The 24,318-nt window shown below is 45.1% G+C and overlaps 1 protein-coding gene across 1 annotated transcript; it reads left to right on the top strand.

The window, feature by feature from the left end:
- The first annotated feature begins 3,963 nt into the window (after positions 1-3,963).
- Positions 3,964-4,993, top strand: LOC129386449 (uncharacterized). Its single transcript, XM_055074411.2, has 2 exons — positions 3,964-4,059; positions 4,391-4,993. The coding sequence occupies exons 1-2, from the start codon at positions 3,999-4,001 to the stop codon at positions 4,927-4,929; spliced, it is 600 nt and encodes a 199-aa protein (XP_054930386.1). The 5' UTR covers positions 3,964-3,998; the 3' UTR covers positions 4,930-4,993.
- Positions 4,994-24,318: the final 19,325 nt, after the last annotated feature.

The following is a 24,318-nucleotide window of genomic DNA, read 5'->3' as shown; positions in this document are numbered from 1 at the left end:
CTGAACACTCCCGTCATACTACTCTACCCAGCCACTTATCTTATTTAGCCATCGTGTGTGGGGAAATATAGCAAGCTATCCAAACTCTGCGAAGGAAAGCAATTTTACGGCCACATCTTTCCATCGAGCGGGTGTGGCAGTTGTTTGTTCACGAAGACGACTACCATTCTCGATATACGGTCGCAAGATACATTCCTGGTTTGACCACTGTTTGTCCATTCACGTGAACTGATTAAAGAAGTCTTCACGGGCAAGGCGAGCAGAATGCAGCTAGGCAGGTGGAGGGATCGTGGCGTGAACAGGCGCACACCCGTCTGACACGCGTTGCTAGTCAAAGGGAAAGTGGTGCGTCGGCGAAGAGACTTGGCGTGGGTAGTTCTCGCAATCCAAGCGTGGGTGGCTTATACCGAATTTCTCCCAGACACCTGGAATCTTGTGGGAAATGTTGTATGGCTACGCGGAGAAAAGCGAGGGTTGAGAATGAGTGCAACAAAAGTTAACGATTGTAGAATAGTGCCGCCTGCCTATGGAATGCGGTGGGGGTTCTCAGATGAAAATGGCTGAAGCGATGAACGAATGGGGAAACCTAGAAGCCCGATTTCTGTTTGGCAAAACCGTATTATCCCAAAAAAAAAGAGACAACGAAGACAGGTAAAGCATAGGAAGAAATCACGTGTTCATTAAAAAAAAAAGTATAGAAATGGTAAAATAAGGAAAATGAAAGTGCACGAAAAAACATGTGGTTGGTGGTGGCCGAGCCTACAACCTCCGCATGTTTTCGTTGGTGGCGGGTACATGAATCGGACCAGCCCCGTATTACGGTCAACTTGCGCTGCCAGTGTGTGCAGGGAGTAAACTGAAGCGACTACACGCGAGACCAGCAAAAGTGTGCGTCTCATTACGTACCGTTGCTTTAGTGCATTAAAGGTAATACTCGAAGTACAAATGTTGTATTTCCTAAATTTAGAACGCGTCGTCACACCGCAACATTCCTATGCTGACAGGCAAATGAGGTGACAGTGGTCCTAATGGCGTTTAAATTGCTGTTACGCACATTCCCAAGCGTAAGCGCTGTATTGGCGGTTTCATACCGGAAGGTGTGTATTATTAATACAAAGGCATACATTATTATCTCTATATATTTAGTTTGTTTGCGAAATAAAACTGCAGAAGAGAATTCGTCCAGTAAATATCCTTGTTACTTCTTCCACATAAGTTCACTGGCTCTCTTGTGTAATACCGCACGGTATCTTTAAAGGAAACGCAAATATGCATGAATGCTGAGAAAACAAAAAATAAAGGAGCTCGTTTACACATACGAGATTTCGACTAGGCAAAAATTAAAATAATGAGCTTTAGTAGCATTTAACTGTTCCTGATTACTCAACAAACTGTACATAAATGCGCGTCCTGCACTCTTTGCGGTGCCCATCCTCCCAAAATTTTCTTCTTAGCGCTCTGCACATGTTCGAAAGCAAGGTGTTCTGCATAAAACTACAAGAGTATTCTTGTGCCGTAGTTTATTGTTTCTGCGAAATGTGCATGCCTAAAATGTTGTTGATCTTGTTGATACTTGTGGCATAAAACCTCGCGCAGATTGTATTGTAGACTGCGCCTATTGCACCCCTAAATCTGAACAGCCAAGTGACACATAGCTGTACAATTTTAGTTTTACTTCACGCCTTACGACGTCACATTACTATATATATATATATATATATATATATATATATATATATATATATATATTCTGTCCTGTTCTTGTGTTCGTTTGAACCAGCCTAACTTAGTTATGTGGGGTTTTGCTAAACTAGAAGGAGTAGCCACCATTACCCACGCTGTCAACTTTTCCTACACATATTTTAGCCACTTCGACTTCAGGTTTTATATTTTTGTGTTTAATTCGGTGGTCAAAAATCAGGCGTCATTTTTAATAGCAAAACAGCGGGAAAATAGGGGGCTTTGCTCGCAGGAAGTAAAACCGCGCAGGTGGGGGGTTATCGGTTATTGTCTGGCATTCCAAAGTTCTAGAAGTTTTCGATAACCTTTATAAACGACTAACACAAGCAGCAGCCCCCCTGTTCTAGCTAAACAAGTGAAATCAGTCACAGGAATATGTAATGATAAATAGATGTGCTCCAAATTCACGTGACGAAGTGATCCCTGCAAATCGTCATTGTAGGGCATTATTGCACTACGAAACAACATTAACTAAACCAACAAATCGAGATGAGTTTGGGGATCCATTCTCTACTTTATTCCCCGCACTTTTCTAACAAAGGAATTAAAGTAGGAATAGTAGTGCACACGGGTATGCTACTCAAGAGGTGTGATGCTTTTCTTTTTATTTTCTCAAAGTACCTCGCTTACCTTTACATTATCATATGCATTGGGAGCATTTATGTGCCTATCCTCGAAACCTGTCGGGTATCTTTAGTTTTTGCCTGAAATCTTACTGGTTTCCAGTATACGCTCTAGCAACAACAATAATATATTAGCTAGACGAACCAGCCAACCTTCTTCCAAAGTAACGTGGTTGGGTAGACACACACTCAATGCCACCTACACTGAACAGTCGCAATGCAGAGAAATGTCAGCGCTGCATTAATACGCTTCACAGTGCATTACCACCGGCTGCATATGCGATGCGTGGGAAATGCGATACAGTGAGCCATCGTCTTATCCCTGCGAACGCAGCCATTAAAAAAGCTGCAAGTCGCCGTTCATGGAATCAAGACTGCGAGCTGCTGAATAGCTTACATTTTTATACATATACGCCGGCTTTCGCTTCAATTTTATGTGATAAGAAGACGTACACCATATTCATATAATAATAATATTATTGATGCCATATATTTTGGCCATTTCCGCACAAAAGGGGGGCAGCGGTCATTATTTTTCGAAATACCTTTATTCGTTAATATTCTTTTCGAAAACGCAAACTTCGGGAAAAAGAAAACAGGTTCAACTGAATTTAAAAAAAAAAGACATTTTTGTTCAGGATGCAAAAATCAAGAGTTGTCCGGCCGAACCCGAAAGACCCTAGTTAATAAAATTAAAAATATTTGTTTCGCACACACTGTGGGAATCGATGTAAGCGAAGGTTTCTGTGGTGTTTGCTTTGATTGACGATAATTAGTGGCAATGTTCACGATAAATGTTTAATTTATTCAACGTTTAGTCCAACACGAGGTGGTTAGTTGATGTCATACTTTACCTTTTGTGCACCCCAGCTGTCTATATGCGTAGTACACAAAACACAAAGGCGGGGGCGGGGGGGGGGGGGGGTCGTTTGCTTGAGACGTTGTTGCGCGCCATGCTTAACCTATGAGTGCGTTGACCGTTGTAGTTTCCTCACATGGAAGATCGCATCATGGTAGAACTATTAAACATTTATTGTATTATGGGGCTGTACATGCCAAAACCACAATCGGGTTATGAGGCATGCCGTAGTGGCGGACTCCGGATCAATTTTGACACCGTGGTGTTATTTAGCGTGTCGCTAATTATAAATGCACTAGTGCGTTATTATTTCGCCCCCGTTGAAATGCGGCTGCCGCGGTCGGGATCACGCGCGACCTTGAGCAATGCCATAGCCGCAAAGCTACCGCGGTGGCCAGTGTCGATTTGACGTGCCACCGCTTCCGCAGTGTCGCCTTTCCTCTCTGCCGTGTTTCTGTCATGTGTGCACACGCTGTGACCCCCCCCCCCCCCCCCCCCCCCCCCGACGCCGTGTGCCAGGTAGCAGCAGTGGGAAAGTCGAAGAAAAGGAAAAGCAATCTTCGCTTGAAAAGGGGAGGAGGAAAACCTCAGTGCTGTCTGAGGGGCAAAGCATGCAAGTGGGAGAGAAACTGTTGCCTAGCCGGGTGGCAATAATGGTTCGATGTGGTGCAATGACAGGACTATAAATAGAGCTGGGAGAACACTTCGCATGTCAGTCTCGCCCCGAGAGCCAGCAGGAACACCCCGGTTACCCGTTTCGTTCTGGACCTCCGACGATGCAGGTCCTTACGCTGGCCATCACCGCCGCACTGCTGCCCCAGCTTGCCCTTGTCACCGGTAAGTGTGTTTTCCCGTCACAACCATATTATCCGCGCAGCATTATATCCTGTCGCTTAAGCGTACATGCACGTATTGGAACTTGCTATTCATTTTCCCGCATGGTTCCAATAGCACGCGTCTCGTAGTGCTACTGCACCTCCGTCGAATGCTCCGTCGAAAGGAACACCGTCGAATGCTAATTACACTACACTAGCGGTGCCCTGTCTTAGTTCTCTTAATCATTGGCATTGCGGATTTGCGAGTGAATCGTGAGTGACATTATAGCTGTTAACATTCGTCGTATATTTGCCTAAGCTAACGCTGGTCTCTTGCCTGCTAATTCTTGCAGGGTACAGCGTGCACCTCAACGTCACCTCGGAGTCGTCCGTCGACGGCGCCGTAGCCAGCCGCTCCAATCCGGTGACGCTGTTTCCCCTGGCTCTGGCACTAGCCGCTCCAGCGATAGCCGTGGCACTGGGAACCCTGAAGCCCGTCCTTCTGGCTATGGCGCTGATCTACCTTACGCTGTTTGGACTCATCTACGTTCCCGTGGTGGGCGAGCTACTGGAAGCCAGCTTCCGCGCCTTCGACTCTGTCGTCGCCGACTCCGTGTCACCGAGCGTGGGCCAAGACCTGCTTCGAGCCGTGGGCCTCGACACCGAGGCCTGCCGCATCCGCGCCATCTGCGAGCTGACCGAGGACGCGGTTCGCAAGTATCCCATGGTTGCGGCCATGCTGCGGTCCCTGACCGCTGCCGTTCATGCCCACGGGAACAACGAAAATCTCATGAAAGGACTGCTGGGTGGACTGTCCGGTCTGGGCTGCGAGGCGCTCTACTCGACGTGTGCTCAGTCGCCGTTCGACGGGTTTCTCAAGACGGCGTCATAAATCTTGTAAACATTAGGTTCTTCAAATTTAGTCGTTTTCCAATAAACCATGTGTTTCACTGCTACATGATCACTTCCGTGTTTAGACGCTTTCGCAATAAGTAGAGTGAGGTTCACCTCGTTCCTTATATGCTGGCGTCAATTATTTCTTCCGCAATAGGGGTACTTCAAAAAAATATTCTAGCTCCACTTAACAGGTGGTATATGGTGAAGAAGCATCTGAAAGACAGAATTCGTTTAATTTTCTAGCCTGATTGTGAAATTGGATACCGGACGGCCCAGATATAACAATGCAACGTTGAAAGTTGCTTTGTGTTTCGTGTACACTTGTAACGGGCTGTCACGTTGAAGTTAGGAGGCCAATTTAGACATTTTCTGACAAAGTATCTCTTTCAGCTACATGATTAGTACCTAGATGCATCCTCGTTGCCTAGTTTCACCTGGTGTCTACCGATTTTCGTCAGGGTGCCCCAACAACACTTTCGTAGCACTGCAAGTGCCCTTGTAGAAACGTTGGCGCCAACCAGGCGAATCCTCTGTTTGACCATGATAGACTCATTTGAGCACGCGTTACTTGGGGGGTTTAGGTTTATTAAGGAGACGCAACCACCTGGCAAACAAAGGAACTCAGTCTGGGCGCGTGACCTTGAACCCCACAGTACTATATATATTTTTTTTCACCACATTGGAACACGCCAATACTTTATATGTGTGGTATGAATAGCTGGGGAAAAGCTGCGCTACGGCTGCTCGACAGCCCCCGCCCTCCTTTATAATTAAAGAGAGCAAGAAATGGTGTAGGAGGTTTCATGTAACGTCTTCCATGAAATACACAAAGAGGATAGTTCTAAAAAATACACGCAGTATGTTATGTGCGAGCTATCTAAATGATGCGCGTATGAATTTGCTACTAATTGCCCGCTGTTTCGTCGTCGTATGCTACTGTGTTTGGTATAATTGGGAGAAACACCGCGAAAGAATCGTGAAACGGAGAAGCTCGGATATAAGCGCACATTGAAAAAAACTCAGGCACTTTTTTTTTTTTTTGTCGAGGCATTTCTGCGGTACCGTTTGGGCGGGCGTCTGATGCGTCGTTCGTTTACGTATATATTTTAGGCATATAACAAGGGCATCTTCATACTTAAAACCAGTGCCAATTCCATGCCAGGGAGCATGTATATTCTTGGTTAACCTCATGTACCGACGCATGGAGCACCGTATTCGCGCAGCTTTCTATTTTGCATGCACCAACACGTACGCACCGGCGTAAGCTGGCGTGGGGATCGTAAAAAAAAAAAGAAAAAAAACTACCATTACTTCTGGAGAAAGAGCGTCTACGACTGGGCTACTTCGTAGAATAAACATTTTCCCCTTTCTTCTCTGGCGACGCCCTTAGCGAGAGGAGATGGGCGAGGGGCGCAGAGATTCGTCATGCCAGATATCGGGGTGCGCGCCACATTGTTTGGATGGCTGCAAAGGCAGCTGGTGTGGCCACTTCGACAACGCCGGCCTCCAGGTTCACCAGTGAACAAATAGTGGAAAGCGTGCACATTTCTGCGAACGCACTCTATTCGCAATGGCTTGTGCGCACAATGATAAGTTGACCTATTATCCTGCCCCCTAGCTGCCATGATACATCCCTGCGCGGGAGGCGAGATGTCTCGAGTAAATTAGGAATTGTAAATTGATGTTCCGGGTAGCTAGTCTAACTGCTGTGAGTATACCAAATAGGCCCTCTTTACTTTTTTTTTTCTCCCAATAGCACCCCCTTTCTATCCGTTCAGGTGTCAAGACGTCGCGGGTGCGGCAAGCAGGATTCTCCCACTCACGTGTCTTCCAGCAGCCGCAACAATAGTCGATTTTTTTTTCTCAGAAAAGGGGGCCAGCCGACGCCGCGGCGCGCACATATGGTTCCTTCTCTTAAAAAAAAAACTTATAAGCGCTTGTGAGGTGTGTCTAACTTCATGGCTGTATTTCAGATGCACCATGGCCTTGGGGCAGCGTTAATACCAAAGGGTGAAATAAGCTGAGCAAGTTACCCTTCTACAACACACAAACTCAAAAAAAAAAAAGACAATCGTTGCTGTGAGTCGAGTGGCGACGTCACCGTGAAGTTCCCGCAATAGTTTACCGATGCCGTCAGAGATTTCGACCGCATCTGCTCGTGTCTATAGTGGTTTCTTTCTTTCGTGTATTTTTTTTTTCTTTTTGTAATAACGGGCTTTATTACATTCTCAAAATTCAAAAACATTGAATATACCAAATTTTCGTGACCATTCTTCCGCGACAACCGTCACAATGCGAGGAAACATATAGAAATGCGTGGCGTCGCTGTGTCGTACCAAGCTGGAGTTTCAGTGCGAAATTCGATATGCAGAAGATTGGTCTTCGTTTTTGTTTTTCCTGATAATGAGCCTCCTACCTCAAGGGTAAAGAAAATTGGCTTTTGAAGAAAGACTTTTTCAGTTTAAACAGATATTGCGAACTATGCGTCCACATGTCTTCCTGCTTCTACCCATCTCTTCCTGCGTCGTTTTGCACGGCGTTTATTTTTCAGAAATAGCAGCAGCCTACTGTACCGTACCTTGAACTTAAGCTTGTCCTGTTTCCCCGAAACCGCCATTATATAGTAGTGGGGCTTCCTTGCCTTCTCATGTCCCCTCCCCCCCCCCACACTCTTGTATGGGAACTGCCTCTTCTCGTCCCTCTCCTTCTTCTACGGTTGTCCTCTCTACAGTTCTATCTGCGTCCCCTCTGGCCTCGCACGTCAGTAGAAAGGGAAGCGCTGCAGTTTCTGCAATGCTTCTGAGGGGAGTCACCGATAATAGCAGCTGTCAAGTGGCTAATTGGCGACGGCCAGGGAGCTCCAGAGGGCATTGTACCCATTCGACGTGGTGGGGGGAAAACGAGTTTCTCCCGTCGCCTTTTCTCTCTTGCTCGCGCTGTCGACCAATCCCCGACGAGTTGTGCGCTACACCAGCCCACATCAGCAGCAGCAGTGGGAAAGTCGAAGGAAGAGGCAAAGAAAGCTTAGCTTTAAAACTGGGATGCAGCGAGTGAGCAAGGCTAAGGTGAAGGTATCACAGCCGCCATCTTGCGTCAGTTCAGATTCTCCCACCAGGCGGCGCCACTCAGTCATGTTTGAAAGGGGCGGTGTGGATACCTGCTATTCGCCGTCGCAGCATGCTCCGGTCTGTCCCTGTTGCGACGCTGCGAGAGGTGATCTGTTGTAGTTGAGGAAAATGCCCGCTGCCTCCCTTCTTTTCAGGACGAGTTGTGTCAGGCGCCATTGTTATTTTGTTGTTACGTGGGGTGGCCATGAACCTTTCTCTATCTAAAATGGTTCGTGCTACGCTTTTCCTTTTTTGTTTACAGCGCTGTTTGCAGACTGCATGAACGTGAATTGGGATTGAGGCATCGGCCACATTTCGGTGCAAGAGCAGCAGCTCTTACAATCGTCGAAGCTAAGCAGCGTTCATCTGAGCTAGTACATGGGAGGGTGTCTACTTCCAGGAACGCCGGCCGATTATAGCTTCGCCTGCTGTGGAATAGTTCAAATGTTCACTCTGTGCGGTACAGTTACGATAACGGCGGCGAAAGATGTCTCCTTTCCGCGCACTAAGCACATTTCCTCATCACCAAGAAATGTATAAAAAGCTGAAGGAAGGTGAGCGGACGCTATCCACGCAAAGGTTGACGTAAGCAGACACAGCCGGAAAGTGCCCCTACTCTCTGTCGATGGCCTGCTTCCCTTCTCGTGTGCGCGGGACTTTGCATTCTCTCCCTGTCGAAAGCCGTCGCGTTTCCTATTGTCCCACGAGCAGGCAAAGCGGTTTTTTGGCACTCGTCGCCGTGCGGCAGCGTGCGGGCAAAGCCCATGCAACGCCTTTCATCAGTATTTGCAGCGCTCGGGCGCCAGATTACAGATGTCACAAATAGCTGATATTTTCGGTCTGTACAACCCACGGACGAAGCGCAGACGGCAGCACTCCCGAACACGAAGTCACGTGATACAACCGGGATTGCCTCATGCCTGTTTATCTCATGCAGCAATAGTGCGGAATTATTCACGATTCCTTCGTACATGTGCGTGTATGCTTTTAGCTCACTATTGGTGTGGGCAAGGGCTGTGAGAAAAACTTAAGAAGGATACTATTTATATCGTGTAGTGCACATAAGCATGCAACCTGCAGTTGCGTTCTCTCATACCAGTCTCCATATCGATGCCCGTATTATGCTCCTGCTTGTGTACCACTTAGCACAAATATGCTTCTCACAATATGATATTACACAGAAATCGTCCGAGTTTCATGTGCTCCCACTGCCTAAGCAACTTATTCGTGAAGAATTCGACAGGCGAACACGTGAAGGAAGGAATGCAACCCATAAAATACTGCTTGCGTGTTACTGTAATCTCTGCTGATAAAAAGGAAAAAAAAGTATTATGATTGGACTACTAAGTGTCAATCAATGACATAATGATATGCGTATGTGCGTACATAAAAATCTTTTCATATGGCTTTGTTTGAACGTTTGCCGTCTGTCAATAACTGTTGTCGACTTACTTAGTTGTTTACCCAGATATGTTGCCATCGTAGAACTCTTATCACGGGGAGAGCAGCTATAAATTCGAAGGTTGCAGGTGTACTAAGTTTTCCGGAAATGAAGTACTAGTAGGGGTGTGCAAATTTTGAATATCGTATCTAATAATGTCCCATTCGATTTGGTTGCAGAATCGGATAGTGTTATCGAAAGAAGCGGTACGTATTCGGTTGTCGAATCGAGTAGTCATTATTCGAATCGATTTTTCTTTGGCAGTATTCTAATCAGTGTCAAAAGTTACTACTCGCGCACCCCTACAAAATAGACAGCATAGTACACGCGGTTAGGCTGTTTTATTGGGATAGAGACCACGCACACTTACGGCACGCGTTCGGTGATGTTGCGGGTGCATTGGCGCACCCGTTTGATAGCCCGCTCAGCCCACGCACGTGGTATTGGAGCTGGCGTCATCCGATCTTCAGAGCCGCGGTACAGTGAACTGGTGAAAGAAGCGGTAGCACGGAACGTTCGCTTCAGGAAGTGCACACGCACTCATTTCCGCTAGCGCTCATCGCGCAGGCGTTATGATCGCAACGGCTATCGCAAGAACTCGCGCATGCATAGCCTTGCGCGCAGCCGTCAGATGTTTTCCAAGTTGCGCCGACAGCCGTTTTCGTTGCTTTCGGGAAGGGCAGTTTCTTTACCTCCCCATATGACACGGGCGTCCAATGCCAAGCCCTCACACTGGCCTTTGGAATAAGGTCGCAGGCTCTACACAAGCGCGAAACTACATAAACAGATTATTTGCGAAAAGCATCTTTTTTCCCTCAAAAGTCATGAGTCTACACAGCGTAATTTGTGCACGTGTCATCCGGCTTTTTCACGCTGTTCGTGCTTTTTCTTCTTCTTTTCTGCTGAATTCGGAGACTTTCGAGCGCATGTCCGATGTTGCGCATGCAATGGCGGAAGGGCTTCGCAAAAAGAAACGGCGGAAAACTCTGCTCGATCGGCTGCCATGTACCGCAACAAGCAGATGGCGACCACTGCAATAAATTTTGAGGGCACGATGAAAGAGAGGGAGAGGGAAATATTGAGGGCACGGTGATTACTCGACAAAGAAAGTGGATAATGGGGGGTTCGAGCATTATGCGAGAGCGATGATCACGCGGGTAAATGCGATATGTCGTTGTACCACAAGATCACCCACAGGAAATCACGTGTTTCAAAACTTCACTGGGCGTTGGAACACGTGACATTCGATTTCTTGCGCGCGGCTTGCAACGCTACAGGTCCCGCCGCCAGCTATCCGCGCTTTTCACTGCGTGGAGTCGGGGAAATAAAGGCTCGCTCATTGTTTGCTGCTAATCCCATCGTTCAACCGGCGTCGCGTGGAATAGGGCAAACGCGGTACTCTGCCAAACACGTCGCAGCTCGCCGCGTGGGGAAAGCAAAATTTCCAGATATCGTCGTATACGCGCCTCGCAAATAGAAGGAGGCGAGGGCAAGTTGTGTGCGCTCTTCAAGAACGCTTCCACAGTCACCTGTGAACAAAAGTGAGCACCCATGGAAATTTCTGGAATCCTACTTTATCTACAATTCTCCTTGGCACAATAGCCTAAACTGCTGGCTAGCTGGCCTGCACTCATGACCTACCGTGCACGGGGCTTTCTTTCTATCGTTCTTTCTTTCTTTTTCTCCCAGCAGCCACAAATGATTGAGCTGCCTAGTCCACGTTGAAGGCATGCTATAGCAGAAACTCGTGCTTGAAGTAATGTGGGATAGGCGCGGCCACTAGACTGAGCCGCACACTCAAATCCTGAGAAATAACCTATCCGCGTTTTGCCCGGTTTGTAATGATTGGTGGTGCCATATTTGACAAATCTTGGAGCTGACGTGAAACAGCTTGATTTCTTTCTTTCTTTTTTTTCTTCTTTTGTTTTACAAAGACGGCGCCACCAGCTAATAACGCTTGTGAGAGTTATTATTTATTCTAAATCTTTTGTTTCAAGCACTGCTTAGTAAAACTCGTGATTGCTACTAATTACAAGACGTATTTTATGGATCTGCTAATGTACGACACTCGCTGTGAATTAGCGTGTGCATGAAAAAGAATGTCAGTGTGAACGGACCTGTCCAGCAGAAAAATTACCTAATTTTACTGCTCCCTCGTAGATTCCTCAATCAACACAAGGCAATTTCCTCTTGATATAATTGCAGATAAGGGCTTGCTGCTTGATTAATCAAAAATTTCAGAGTTATAGCTTGAGTAGACTTGCCTATTTTTCGGTAATGCGTGACCAAATATAGCCATAAATTGCCAATTTGACGTAATAATAACTTATGACCTGTTTATCACAACACAAAACAACTTCGCATAAGTATACCATAGCCTATAAAACAATTAAATATTGTTGTTCGGCGTTGAAAATGGAAAACTATATTGATTCATAAACTTTTATTGTATTGCGCATTTTCATTAGGGCCTATATACATTTTAAAATGCTTTACAGGCAATATCCTCTTCATAAAAACCTTGTTTAACATTTCATTTAAAGGCACAGCAAACTTCATTTTGTTACGTTATACATTTTTTTGCCGGAAACGCAGTACAGCGGTGGCTATAGTACAGGAAAAACGCCATTTTTGCTCACACTGTTTTGATTGCCGTCAGATAACGCTTCAGGCTAGGCGATATAATACTAGGTGCCATTGTAAAGCGCAGAGAGTGAGCTTTCTAATGCAATATAATTTACATCCGTCCAAGCAGCGCAGAAAGCACAGCGCCTCCGCAAACAATGACTAAAATGTGGAGCGCGAGTTAAGTTCCGAGGTTCTGATTATGGGGCACGCCGTAGTGGGGGGCTGCGGATTAATTTTTACCACCTAGGGTGCTTTAACTCGCACGCGACGCGTGGTGCACGGGCGTTCTCGCAATTTCGCCCCCATCCCCCCCCCCCCCCAAAAAAAAATGAAACCGCCGCGGCGACCGGGATTCGAACCCGTGGCATTGTGCTTAGCGGCGCAACACCTTAGCCACGCGGCTATACCACAGCGGGTTCAGATGTCGCTTCGACGGCCGCAGACCAATGAACAATGACATCTTGTAACTGCAACTTTTTTTTTCTGTTGTAATACATACATTTTAGAGTTTATGACGAAGTTAATTTTCATGACGGGGCGGAGCATACGCAGTGCGGGTCATTGCGACACGTGTTGAAAATATCGCCTCCCGCATTTGATGGACAGCCACAGAGCACCAGGCGGGCACGCCCCGGTGCAAGTAGCAGCGTTATGTTCGGCTCCGTTTAAAAGGCGATGCCAACAAATCGCCTTCAACGTCATCCGACGTGCCACCTACCGCAAAACTTTTAAATAGATAGGGGTGGGCAGGGCGTGCCATCTTCGTCCGTTTCGCTGCGCCAACATGATTTTCTTGGCGCGTAAACATTACGTCGATGGTTCTCCACGCGTGCTTCGTTTCGAAGGATTTTCACTAACACATCCTCCGATCTGGATCAAACACGAATCTATATTTTTTCACGGTTCCGGCATCGCAAAGGAACCACGCCTGCATCACCACAGCGGCCGTTTAGAGCAAGTCGCTGCAAACGAAACTGCTGGTGAAAGGGAAATACGCGTCTATGTTTAGTTCTCCTTGGCCTGTGTTATCTGTGCACACTTTAGGGGTCACTCAGGCGAAAAGCGTTCTGATACAGTGAGTTTCCACCTAACCAAACGTCAGTATGGAATCACTTTCTTCTTTTTTTTTTCTGCTGATAATTGAATGGAACAGAAGAAAAAAAGAAGATTAGCAGTTCCCCCACAAAGTTTTTCTGTACTACACTATTTCTTCGTGCGATAAATATCCTAAAGATGTACAGCCGTTCCACTGCACAGCAGTGTCAAACGCATTGGGTTGCATGAAATTGGCGAGAGCGTCGCATAGCGGAGGGCTCCCGCTTTACGTTGGCAATCCGTAGTTCCTAACCGCGCACTCAAAGCATGGTACACGACTGTCAAAATCAGGCACGTACCCAGGATTTTTTTTCGGGGGGGGAGGGACCAACCCAAGGTAACTTTTCTGTGATGAGGGGGATGGGTGGTACCTTTACTAGTGCAAATGTGAATAATGCCCCCGTTCGCCATAAAAATGCGTAAACCCGCAGAACAGAAATTAAATAAGGTGTATTTGACAGGTATACGCCTGTGAGATAGACCTCTCATTTGCTGGACTCGCGCAGGAAAGAAGCGCAGGAAGAACACTGCCAAGAAAAAGTAAACAAGCGAAAGTGTAACATAAAGATTTCTAGTAGCGTTTTTCTTTTAATTAGCTCTGGAGAAATTCAGAGAAATATATATTTGCGGAACAATCACAGTTCTTTTGTATCCCTCGTTTATTGCTTTACCAAGTTAATGCCAAAACCGACTCTTATTGTTATTTGGGAAGTTGCGTAACGATGCGTGGCAGGACGCTGCTGTTCTAGACGTACTGCGCCCACCGCGGAAGGTTAGAAAAACACACACATAAGCATAGCAGAGAAGTGGCTACCTATGGCGGTTAGACTGATAACGGCAGAAGCGTCTTTCAAAACACATGGAATCCTTCTACACTTCTGGTGGTGTTTTTTCTGCATCCTCTTTAAATAAAGATATGTTGATCCATAACTAGTTTCGCAAGCAAAGGGTAAATTTGTTAATTTTCGTTTTTCCTTCCTGTTTGGCTGTTGCTTTGGCTCTCTCCCTTAGTAGATCGCTTAGTTTCTCAACTCCTTGCGACTCTTGTTTCCAGTTGCCAACTTTGCATGAAAAGTGCTGTACAATTCGGGAAAAACCAGACGAGGTAACGGGTGACATTCACATTCCTTATGGGTTTAACGGTTATTGCAGGGTGTTGATCATGGATGCTGTTTCGCGTGATCTTATTTTACACCTTATCTATCCTTTATCACGGGTACATGGTTCCGCAGATATGCCAGGGTCGCGGCGAGCCGTCACTCGAGGAAATAATGAAGCAAAAGGAAAATTTGTGTTTATTTATTTATTTATTTATTTATTTATTTATTTATTTATTTATTTATTTATTTATGCATTTATTTATTTAAATACATTCAGGGCCCGGTGGGCATTACAGAAGGGAGCTGAATGCATTAAAAACAAATGTATTAACACAGAAATGAGGCAATACAGAAAACAAAAACAGAAACAACAGTTTACTATGTTGCAGCAAAATGCAGATTAACGAAAATAAACAATAACTTCAATAGGAGATTTAAACAAGTCACAGTGTCATTAATTGGGGCAATTGAGGAAGGGAGGTGGTTCCAATCGTTACTTGTCTCAGGAATGAATGAATAGAAATAGGAGTTAGTTCGAGAAAACGGGAAGCCTACTTTATGAAGGAGATCTCTACGGAATGAAATGTATTCTGGCTCAGATAGGACTTATTTAAGATGGCGACGATGATCAATATTGTGAAAGAGTAATGACCGAGACACTTTCCTTCGTAAGGAAAGAAGAGAAAGGTTCCAAGTAGCGTTCATTGTTGACACACCAGATAGAGGAGAGTAGTCGGGAAGTGTGAATCTTGCGATGCGATTTTTCACCGATTCCAAAGTTTTAATGAGACACTCGAGACCGGGATCCCACACCGAGCATCCGTATTCCAGTTTTGGGTCAACGAGCGATTTATAGAGTAAAAGCTTTAATGAGGATGGTGCCATAGAGAAATTGTGCCTTAAGCAACCAAGCATGCGATTGGCATTGTTGGCAACGCAACTGGCATTGTCTCCGGCCGCAACTCGTTCCACGAGCATACAGACCAGCTGACTACGAATTGAATCCCTTTCCTGGTCCCTCGATCGGACTAACCAAAAAAGCTTGAACTAACGAAGCAACAGCGATGCGCGTGACCGTTGCAATAGATGGTGGCAACTGAACGCATCTTGACTTAATCGCGTGGGCACCGAATCGACGAGAAAACTGGCCTTCACACCCCAGGAGATGCCGATAACCACGGCCATCCAAAAGGAGTGAGAGGCAGCAAAATGTTGAACGCAGAATAGCTGTCAAGTCTCAAGATTGATTTGGCGGCGCATTAGTAATGTGTGTGAAGAGTGCTGGCGCGGGGGGGGGGGGGGGGGGGAGGTATGCCACTTAGTTTTGGGGGGCGGGCCCAGGCCCCGCTCCCCCTTAGTACGTGCCTGGTCAAAATACTGCCTCTTCTTTCTGATTTTTCGGACGATTAGGCCCCCGGGTTGACGATGCACGCTTACACGTGGAGGTTTTTGTGCATTTTCGCTACCACATGCAAGAATCGGCTGGAACCCCGTGGCCCCCACCACGCCCTCCCAACTTTTCGTCGCTAATGAAACTAAATACCCTCGTTTTCTGAACACTTCGACTCCCGCCATCCTACTCTACACTCTAATCTCGGTAACCTATAAGTATACCTATAAACATGAGTAACGAATAAAATGACGGTTACTTCGCCCGTCCTTTTGATGTTTTCATTATATTGCTCATGCTAAGGGTTACAATGACGAAACTGAGTGAGACGGGTGCTGCTTATTAGTTACATTGATCTGCTGCCAGCATGTAACCTCTATATTGTAACCTATAGAATTTTAGTAACCCTTAACCGAGACCCCACGGAGACATTATAAAGGGAGGGGAAGTTCGCAATTTACACATTAACAAAGCGCAGGATAAGTTACCTGCGTGCACACATGGTTGATCCACTTGATAAGCACTTGTACGGGTGTTCAGTCGCAAATTTTGACTGAGAGCAAATTACTCATTGAGCCGGCAGAGCCGCATATCGGAAGTAGGCCGCGGGAAAAGAACGCTCTGCAAGAATAATGACGATTCCGGAAGTACAACCATCGACTGAGCCAGTATTATATACAATTAGCGCTTTTCACAGACCCTACATGTGTCCTGCAGAAATCAGTCTCGTTGCCGTCGCATGCCGCTGCCGACACATACCGCCGCAAGTGTTTTTGTTGTTTCTTATGGGTCTCACATTCCCGGATTGGGGAGCCCTTTTGACATACGTTTAGCTTATAACATGATAAAATAATGCTCCTCTGGCACTTCTGCCTTTTTCATGAGGCGAGAAAAAAGAAGCATGGTTGTAATTATTATATGGTAGGAACCTGGAAGGGCCTTTTGCCGTGTTTACTCAGTGCGAACTTGGTTGGGTGCATGGGTGCAGCAAGCTCAATCGCAGACTGATGTACGAACATTTTCCTCATATTACAGCCATCCAGCGCAATGCGTCGTTGCCTAGAAAGCGTCCAAAGAAATTAATGAGTGTTGCCCCAACGGAAGATATATTAACTGAGCATTTTAGCAAACAGTCTCTGCAGCCGAGGTGCGAATTCGGAGCAAACAAAACGCAATCATTAAAACGTTTGGCACGTTTCTCCCATTATTTTTTGTGCACTCAGCAACGGTACGGGTCAACGTCTGCAACACGCCACATTTCCTTATATTGTGCAGCAGCAACAGGGTTGACGCAACGCGCCAATGCATGTCAGCGCAGCAAACCCATCACGGAAAAGCCGCATACAGCCGCTCCATTACCACGGAGCCGTGTAGACAGATGAAAAGTACAGTTGGCTGAAGTTCTACCACCATGATAGCTATAAAGAATAATTCTGTTCAATGCAGCAGCATTGTTTCCAAGAGCGCACTATGTACATAAGTTTGTGTTTTTGTTTTACCCTCAACGAACCTGTTTTCGTTTGAATATGTGCAGCCGGATCAGAATGTCCGAATCGTGCTTCAGTTACTGTACTTCAGTACAGAAGTAGCGGCCATGTTTTTATGTCATCTCTCCGCGTTTCCGTATATAGTTTTAGCATTGCATGACGGGAAGTAGTTGCAAACATGGCGTTGTGAGTTGTGTATGTGCGTTTTGTTGCTAGTTTCGGCGCCAATTTTGTCAGTGGCAATGGCAGTGACCAACAGAGACTTGTTTGGGATAATGCGCGGCCGCTGCAAAGAGCCATTTTGTGACTGTGAGCGCTTCAGTGTCCTAATTTCGGCGAACATTCGCTGTGACTACTGCGACCACAGCCCCGGATCGCATGGGAAAATAGACGAACTTGGTAAGTGTTCTTGCATTGTACTGGTTTCTCTGTATTCAGCATATAGCTAGGCTGCAGCTTTTCTTTCATTATATGTCAGGGAAGTGCAAAAAAAAAAAAAGAGAGAGAAAGCAGAGGGGTAAGCAGCAATTTGCGCGGAAATGCATCCGTGTTTCTTCCACGCTCAAAAACGACACTTTAAGGCTCGTCCACGTTACCGGCACGGCAGGCCGCCGCGCGCCGTTCGCGGGCCGCCGTTCGACGGCGGCTTTCCTCGCGAACGGCGAGTTTTACTTGCCGTAGATAGGATGTGATCATATGATGTTACCGGGACCCATTTGTGTCGCATCCGTACAGCGAAGTAGCGACCGAGGAGTGGTCGTTCTGGCAACGTCGGCAGCCTTACCGCCGCTCATCGCTCGGCGGCGCCGATATCGTCGCTAGGCCTTTTCCAGTTCACGTCGAAGCGAAGGCTTATGGCGCTTCGGAATGAATCACCGACGCTCACAAGCCGCTATATTTCATACCGTTGCTGTCGCTCTTCGCAATAATTATACGCAATGCAGAAAATACGCTAATATTAGCGGCGACGTTGGCAGTGATGCGAGCACAGCCGCGCCCGTCGTCTGCCGTCGGGAGCCGTGCAGTGCAGATGAGCTGTACAGGTATCCGTGCTCTCGTTCGTGTTTAACGTTTGACAGTGGATATTGTTTTGCGTAACATGTACAATGTACGCATCACTTTATGTAGTGGAAATTATTTTGCGGGGATTTGCGTGGAACAGAAGCTGTAGCCGACGTTTGCGTTGCCGGTGGCGGAGGCGCGCAGCTTCGCGGTTGTCGATTGTCCCGTCGGTCGTGAGGCGGCAAGGTGGCTGTGGCGGCGGACGGTGCGCCGGCCGAATTTCCGTCTGCATTAGACACCTCTCGCGCGGCAGACGTTCTTCGTCACTGGAGGCCGGTTTGCCGTTCAGAGATATTTACCGCTCGTGTGGTGTCGTTGGGATGCATCTTTGCTGAAAAGAATGCAGACGTAGACCAAAGTGACCACAATATTCCAGAATAAGCTGAGGTATGCTGGTACAGTGCAGGTGTCCTGAGAAATGAAAGGAATTTGAGTTAGTGCCTCTCTTTGAAGTTGCTTGTCATCCTGACAACTGCAACAACTTTGAAACCAAATGACAGAAAATCTCAATTTACGCACTTTACTTTAGTTCATGCATATATAATGGATTTGATTCTATATTCAGGGCTCATCTTTCTATTATACTTGAATTCGATATGAAAGTACTGCTGCTTGAACAGCCCTGCTTTTTTACGACGATTCTCATCAGCTCTCAGATACAATCATGTGTCCTAATGTGCATCAAATGAAATTGATTTAATTTGCTCTAATAGTAATAGTTGTTGCTTAGGTTTTCTTGCAATTAATGTTGGTCTGGACAGATCGTTTATATGTAGTGACGTCAGTATAGTGAACATGAGTGCGTATAAAGAAAAAAAAAAGTGCGACGTACATTTTGACTGGTGGACCAGCCTTTTGTCAAAGCGAAACGTTCGGAAGATGTACTGTGCAATAACAATGTGGCGTACCATCTTTTTTCTTTATTATACTACCAGTACCAGCCCGACATATATATATATATATATATATATATATATATATATATATATATATATATATATATATATATATATATATATATATATTGGTTAATATGCCATTTATGGTGCCGATATGTGGTTTACATCTATGCCGTGGGAGAAGATCTTGTGCATTGTGTTGCTTGTTGTGTGACCTCTTCTTGCCTTTCATTTACGAGCATTAAAATAATGGGCTACAGATGTCAGAAGATGAATAAGTTCTGCTTATATCCTGGGCTGAATAAAATTTTTTAAACAGATAGGAAGGCAATTTATTCATTATTTTTGTGGAGATATTTCTTCCGCGAAAACTTTGGTAAGAGATGCGAACAATTAAGAAAACAACGCAGGGGAAGTGGCTCAACCTACACTAGGCTACAGGTGCGAGTTTTCAGCGTTAGTTGTTTTCAGTGAGTTAGGAAATCCAAACTAAGGCACAGTCAATGCATGTTGACTGTGAGTAACACACCTGCCCGGTTTACTAGTGCCAGCTTTCCTAGCTGACTTCTCTCCTTTTGCCCTTGTTAGTACATCTCTTTGTTTTATTATGTGGGAAAATGCGACATGCATGCCGTGTTCTAAACTACATAAATAAATTTCGGGCAGTGGTTTATGTCATCTTTAATTTCTTTTCATAGATGGCATTGCCAGCTGATGAGCTCCAAGTAACAGCACCTCACATTCACTGCGCTCCTGACAAGATATGTATTTTTGCTGGCAGCCAAGCCGAAGTCATCACTGTCTCCAAGTCTGAAATACAACGGGCACTTATTTTTTGCCTTTTGGCATATTATGTTAAGAACCTAGAATATCCATTTGCATTTTACCAAATGCTTGCTCTCGTGCAAAAAGTTGTGCTGCCAGGAGACAAGCTAGTGAAAGGACTGCTTTCTACCCGTCTGAAACGTCTCTTTGCGCTCCTAAGCAGTAATAATGTAATCTAGGGAGTAGTGCTGTTCGCGCTGCTTTCCATGTTTTTCACCAACTCTGAAGTGAAAGAAAAAAAACAACATAGTGTGTGATTTACTTCAATGCGGTTGGTTAGCTCCAAAGGTGGGAGGAGCTTACACCATAAGCAGCTGTTTTTTTCACGTCATACATTGTTTACTTCTAGTCACAAGCAGTGCATTTACTTGCTCTAGTCATTTGTTCCTCTCCCTTGTGGTGAAGGCTGGTTAATTTTATTTCATTTGTGTATTCATAGGCCTCAGAATTTCTTATAAACATAGCTTAAGCATTTAACTCACCCACGCAGATGGTTGTTTTGCAAAATGTAATGCACTCTATTTGCTCTTTGCTCAGTGAGCAGATCGGTGTATATCTCTGTGCCTGTGCAGAAATCTAGTATTGCAGTTATTAAATAGCATCAATTCTGATGTTTGTCATTTCACACAGTTGTGCTTCAATGACTGTATATGGGAGGTCTCATGGATGGTATTTTTGTATCAGACCATGTTGAACAAAAAACTTGTAATAAAGAATTTCGTACCTGAGAGTACTCCAACTTATTTTTCGAGAACATTCACAGAATATTAAACGGAACAGCTCATTACAAAGGCTAGGTGCATAGTTAGGAAGTGAAATAATGACATTGCCTTCAACTACATTAAAACAACTCATTGTCACAATATTATTGCCAGCAGCGCTTTGCAGTATGCTTTTGCTCACCTGAACTAAATTATTATGGCCAATCTACAATACTCATGCATATGTTGCTTCCCCAAGTGTTTTTCTTCATTGAGTGTACTTCAAGTAATTTTGTGCCTTTGGAAGATGCATTTTTAATAAATAGTGGCTTTTCTGCACAAGTATGTAATACTCTAGGAACTGAAGGTATTTTTGGCTTCCACATATTTTAGAGGGACATTAACTCAGAGGCAGTATATGTTAGAAACTTACAGCTGAGTTATATTGGCAGTCAAGCAGGAACTGTCCCCCAAAGGCTATGTTAAATTTAGGGGTTACTTCGGCTATTATTCAGATGTCTTTATTGTGATTGCGCTGTATTGTTATAGCTAACCTATAAAATCTATCATGGCGTCATGATTGAAAATGTTCTGCATCTCGAATGGGGCCAACATTGTGATGCCTGTCAGTTGCCTCTGATTTCTTCTCGCCACAGATTGTCATGTAGAAGTTTGAATTACGGGACTGAAAGAAAAATGTTTGGGTCGATACCAACCCGAGCAAATTACATGCTCTCTTTAAAGCTTTAATGAAATGCATTGACAGTGAAAGTCTCTTCTTTTATAGTCCCACAATTTAAACACCAGCATAACTATAATCTGAGGTGAGAACATAGCCAGCTGGCAGGCATGACAATATCGCCCCAATTCGAGATGGCAATATCTTGTAGTGGAACAGTGCAAATTTTCTAATTTGGCTATAAAAATAGAATGCAATCAAGAAGGAAATATCCGTATAAGTTACTGAAGTAACCCCTAAATTTAACACATCCTTTAGAGGTTACATTTGCTTTTAGAAAATAAAGGACTACTGCGTAACCTCTAAAGCTGCATATTTTTCAAGGGTAACAATGTACCTTGTAATATAATGGTTACAACGTACCTTATATTTTGTATTAGTTACAATGTAACTTATAATATATTAGTTACAATGTACCTTATAAATGCGAATTCGTGCACCTATACTAAGGGTTACCTAGCTAAGGGTGTACAGCGTAACCTCTAAAGCTGCATATTTTTCAAGGGTAACAATGTACCTTTTATTTTATATTGGTTACAATGTACCTTATATTTTGTATTAGTTACAATGTAACTTATAATATATTAGTTACAATGTACCTTATAAATGCGAATTTGTGCACCTATACTAAGGGTTACCCAGCTAAGGGTGTACGCACCCACTTATTCTATTTTGCCATTGTGTGTGGTGAAATAGCAAGGCATTCAAACTCTGCGAAGGAATGCAACTTTACGGCACCAGGTTTCCATCGAGGGTGTCCCACTTGTCGCCTGACGAAGACGACTACTATTATCGAAACGCTGTAATGCAGTGATTTGGGCTTGTTGGTTAGACATCGTGAGGCTTTAGCGCGTGAAAAGGACAAGGACGAAAGGAAGACTTGACACACACAGCGCCTGTATGTGTCACGTCTTCTTTTCGTCCTTGTCTTTTTCACGCGCTATAAGCCTCACGATTGTCGAAACGCTATCTCAAGAGACGTTCCTCGCTCGACCACTGTTGGCGCCCTTCACGTGAATCGAATAAAGAAGTCATCACGGGCAACACGAGCACGGCGCAGTTGGGCAAGTGCAGCGGTTGGACGTGAACACGGGCACACCCGCTTGAGTTGGTACTGATCCGGTAGGAGAAAGCCAAGCGCTGGCGTCGGCGGAGAAGCCTGGCGTGGGTAGTACTAGCTACGCTAGCGTGGGGTTGTCTCGCATAGTTTCCTTCAAAGAGAAGGGTCTTTGTGGAAATGTGAGGCTACGCGGAGGAAAGCCAGGGGCTGGAAATAATGCGGCAAAAGTTAACAATAGCAGCAAAGGGACGACAGCCGATCGAAGGGTTCTCACGCGAATATCGGTGCAGCGATAAACGAGAAGGTGGTGGAGAGGAGGTGCCTATTGAGGAACCGTAGAGGGGCGCAATTTTTGTTGGTCAAAACCATATTGAGCGAAGACATAATGAGGACAAGGAAAGCATACGGGGAAATCATGTGTTCTATTAATTGAAATGTGTAAGTCATAAGATAAACGAAATAAAAGTGCGTGAAAAAAATAACTTGCGGTTGGTGGGAACCGACCCCACAACTTCCGCATGTTTACTTTCGCGGCACCAACGTGGATTGCACCAGCGCTGTACTACGCAGCTCTTGCACTGCAGGTGTCTGCAGCGATTAAATTGAAGCGACTGTACGTGAGACGAGGGACGGCGCGCGTCTCATTACGAAATACTGCGTGAAAGTTCTATTGCTTGAATGCATGAAAGTCAATACAAGAAGAATAAACGTTGTATTTTATAAATTTAGAAGGTGCCTTCACACCGCGACGTTCTTATGCGGACAGGTGAATGCGGAGAGAGTGATCCCAGTGCTGTTTACATTACTGTTAAGCATATTCACAAGCCTAAGCTGTGTTTGCGGTTTCGCACCGGAGCGCTTGCATCAAAAACTAAAGGCGCACTGCTGCGTGTACACGAACGCGCGCTGCAAAACAGGATTCGACCAGTGAATCTTTTAGTTACTTTGTCCAGAAGTTCACTCATCGTCTTGTGCGATGCAGCATGTTCCCTTTACCGCAACGCAAAAACACAGAAATGCTAAAAAAAGGGAAAGAAAACAAAACAAGTGCATCTACGCGTATGAAGTTTTGACGTGATTGAATTACCATAATGAAAGTTGGTAGCATTTAGCTATTTCTGACAATTAAAGAAACATTATAGTAATGCGCGTGTTGCAATGTTTCTGCCAGCCATGCTTCTAGGCCTTTACCCTTTGAGCTTTGTGACGAATGAGCTAAGCATCATGTACATAAAATATAATTACGAGAGGCGAATTTCGCAGACGGTGTGTCTAATCATTAACCAACACTACCAGACGAGAGCTTCTTTCTCGCGTTTGCCCGACTCAAAGGTCCCCAGAGAGAAAATCTGGGTACTTTTTTTGCTGGAGAATCTTGCTTCTAAATGGGCCTTTAGCTAGGTACTACGCCCCCTTCACAAGTAGCTTCCCTTTGTTCCGCATTACTGAAAGACATGTGAAAATTTAGAAGCATAGAGAGGTAAAGGGAGTGTACAGACAGACGATAAACAAACAGATAATTGTTAGACATATCAACGAGCGGGAGTTACATTCACGGTATTTAGCGAATAGACACCAGAACGTAAAAGTAAACGTTTTTCTTTCTTCCTTTTTAGTACCCTTACAAGAGCACAAAAGAGAAAAGTAACTTAAGCTGTATTAATGAGAAGAAGAGAAAACGAGGGGCTAAATTTTTATTTCATCGCGACCATATAAATCCAACAATGAAACCGAATAAAGCATAAGGGAAAGTTGTTGCTGTTGAAATTGAAACTATAGAAATGATCATCAACAATAAAATGGAAATGAAAGGGGAAGGAAGGAAAAAGTGGAGAAGGAAAGGCAGGGAG

Source organism: Dermacentor andersoni, chromosome 4, assembly GCF_023375885.2.
Source record: "Dermacentor andersoni chromosome 4, qqDerAnde1_hic_scaffold, whole genome shotgun sequence".
NCBI lineage: Eukaryota > Metazoa > Arthropoda > Arachnida > Ixodida > Ixodidae > Dermacentor > Dermacentor andersoni.
Note: the sequence above shows the minus strand (reverse complement) of the source record. Positions and strands in the feature narration are given on the sequence as shown.

Excerpts from the sequence above, each read along its gene's own strand:
- LOC129386449 (XM_055074411.2), top strand. The coding sequence starts at position 3,999 with ATGCAGGTCCTTACGCTGGCCATCACCGCCGCACTGCTGCCCCAGCTT. Across the intron at positions 4,060-4,390 it reads CCAGCTTGCCCTTGTCACCG|GGTACAGCGTGCACCTCAAC; the intron begins GTAAGTGTGTTT and ends TAATTCTTGCAG.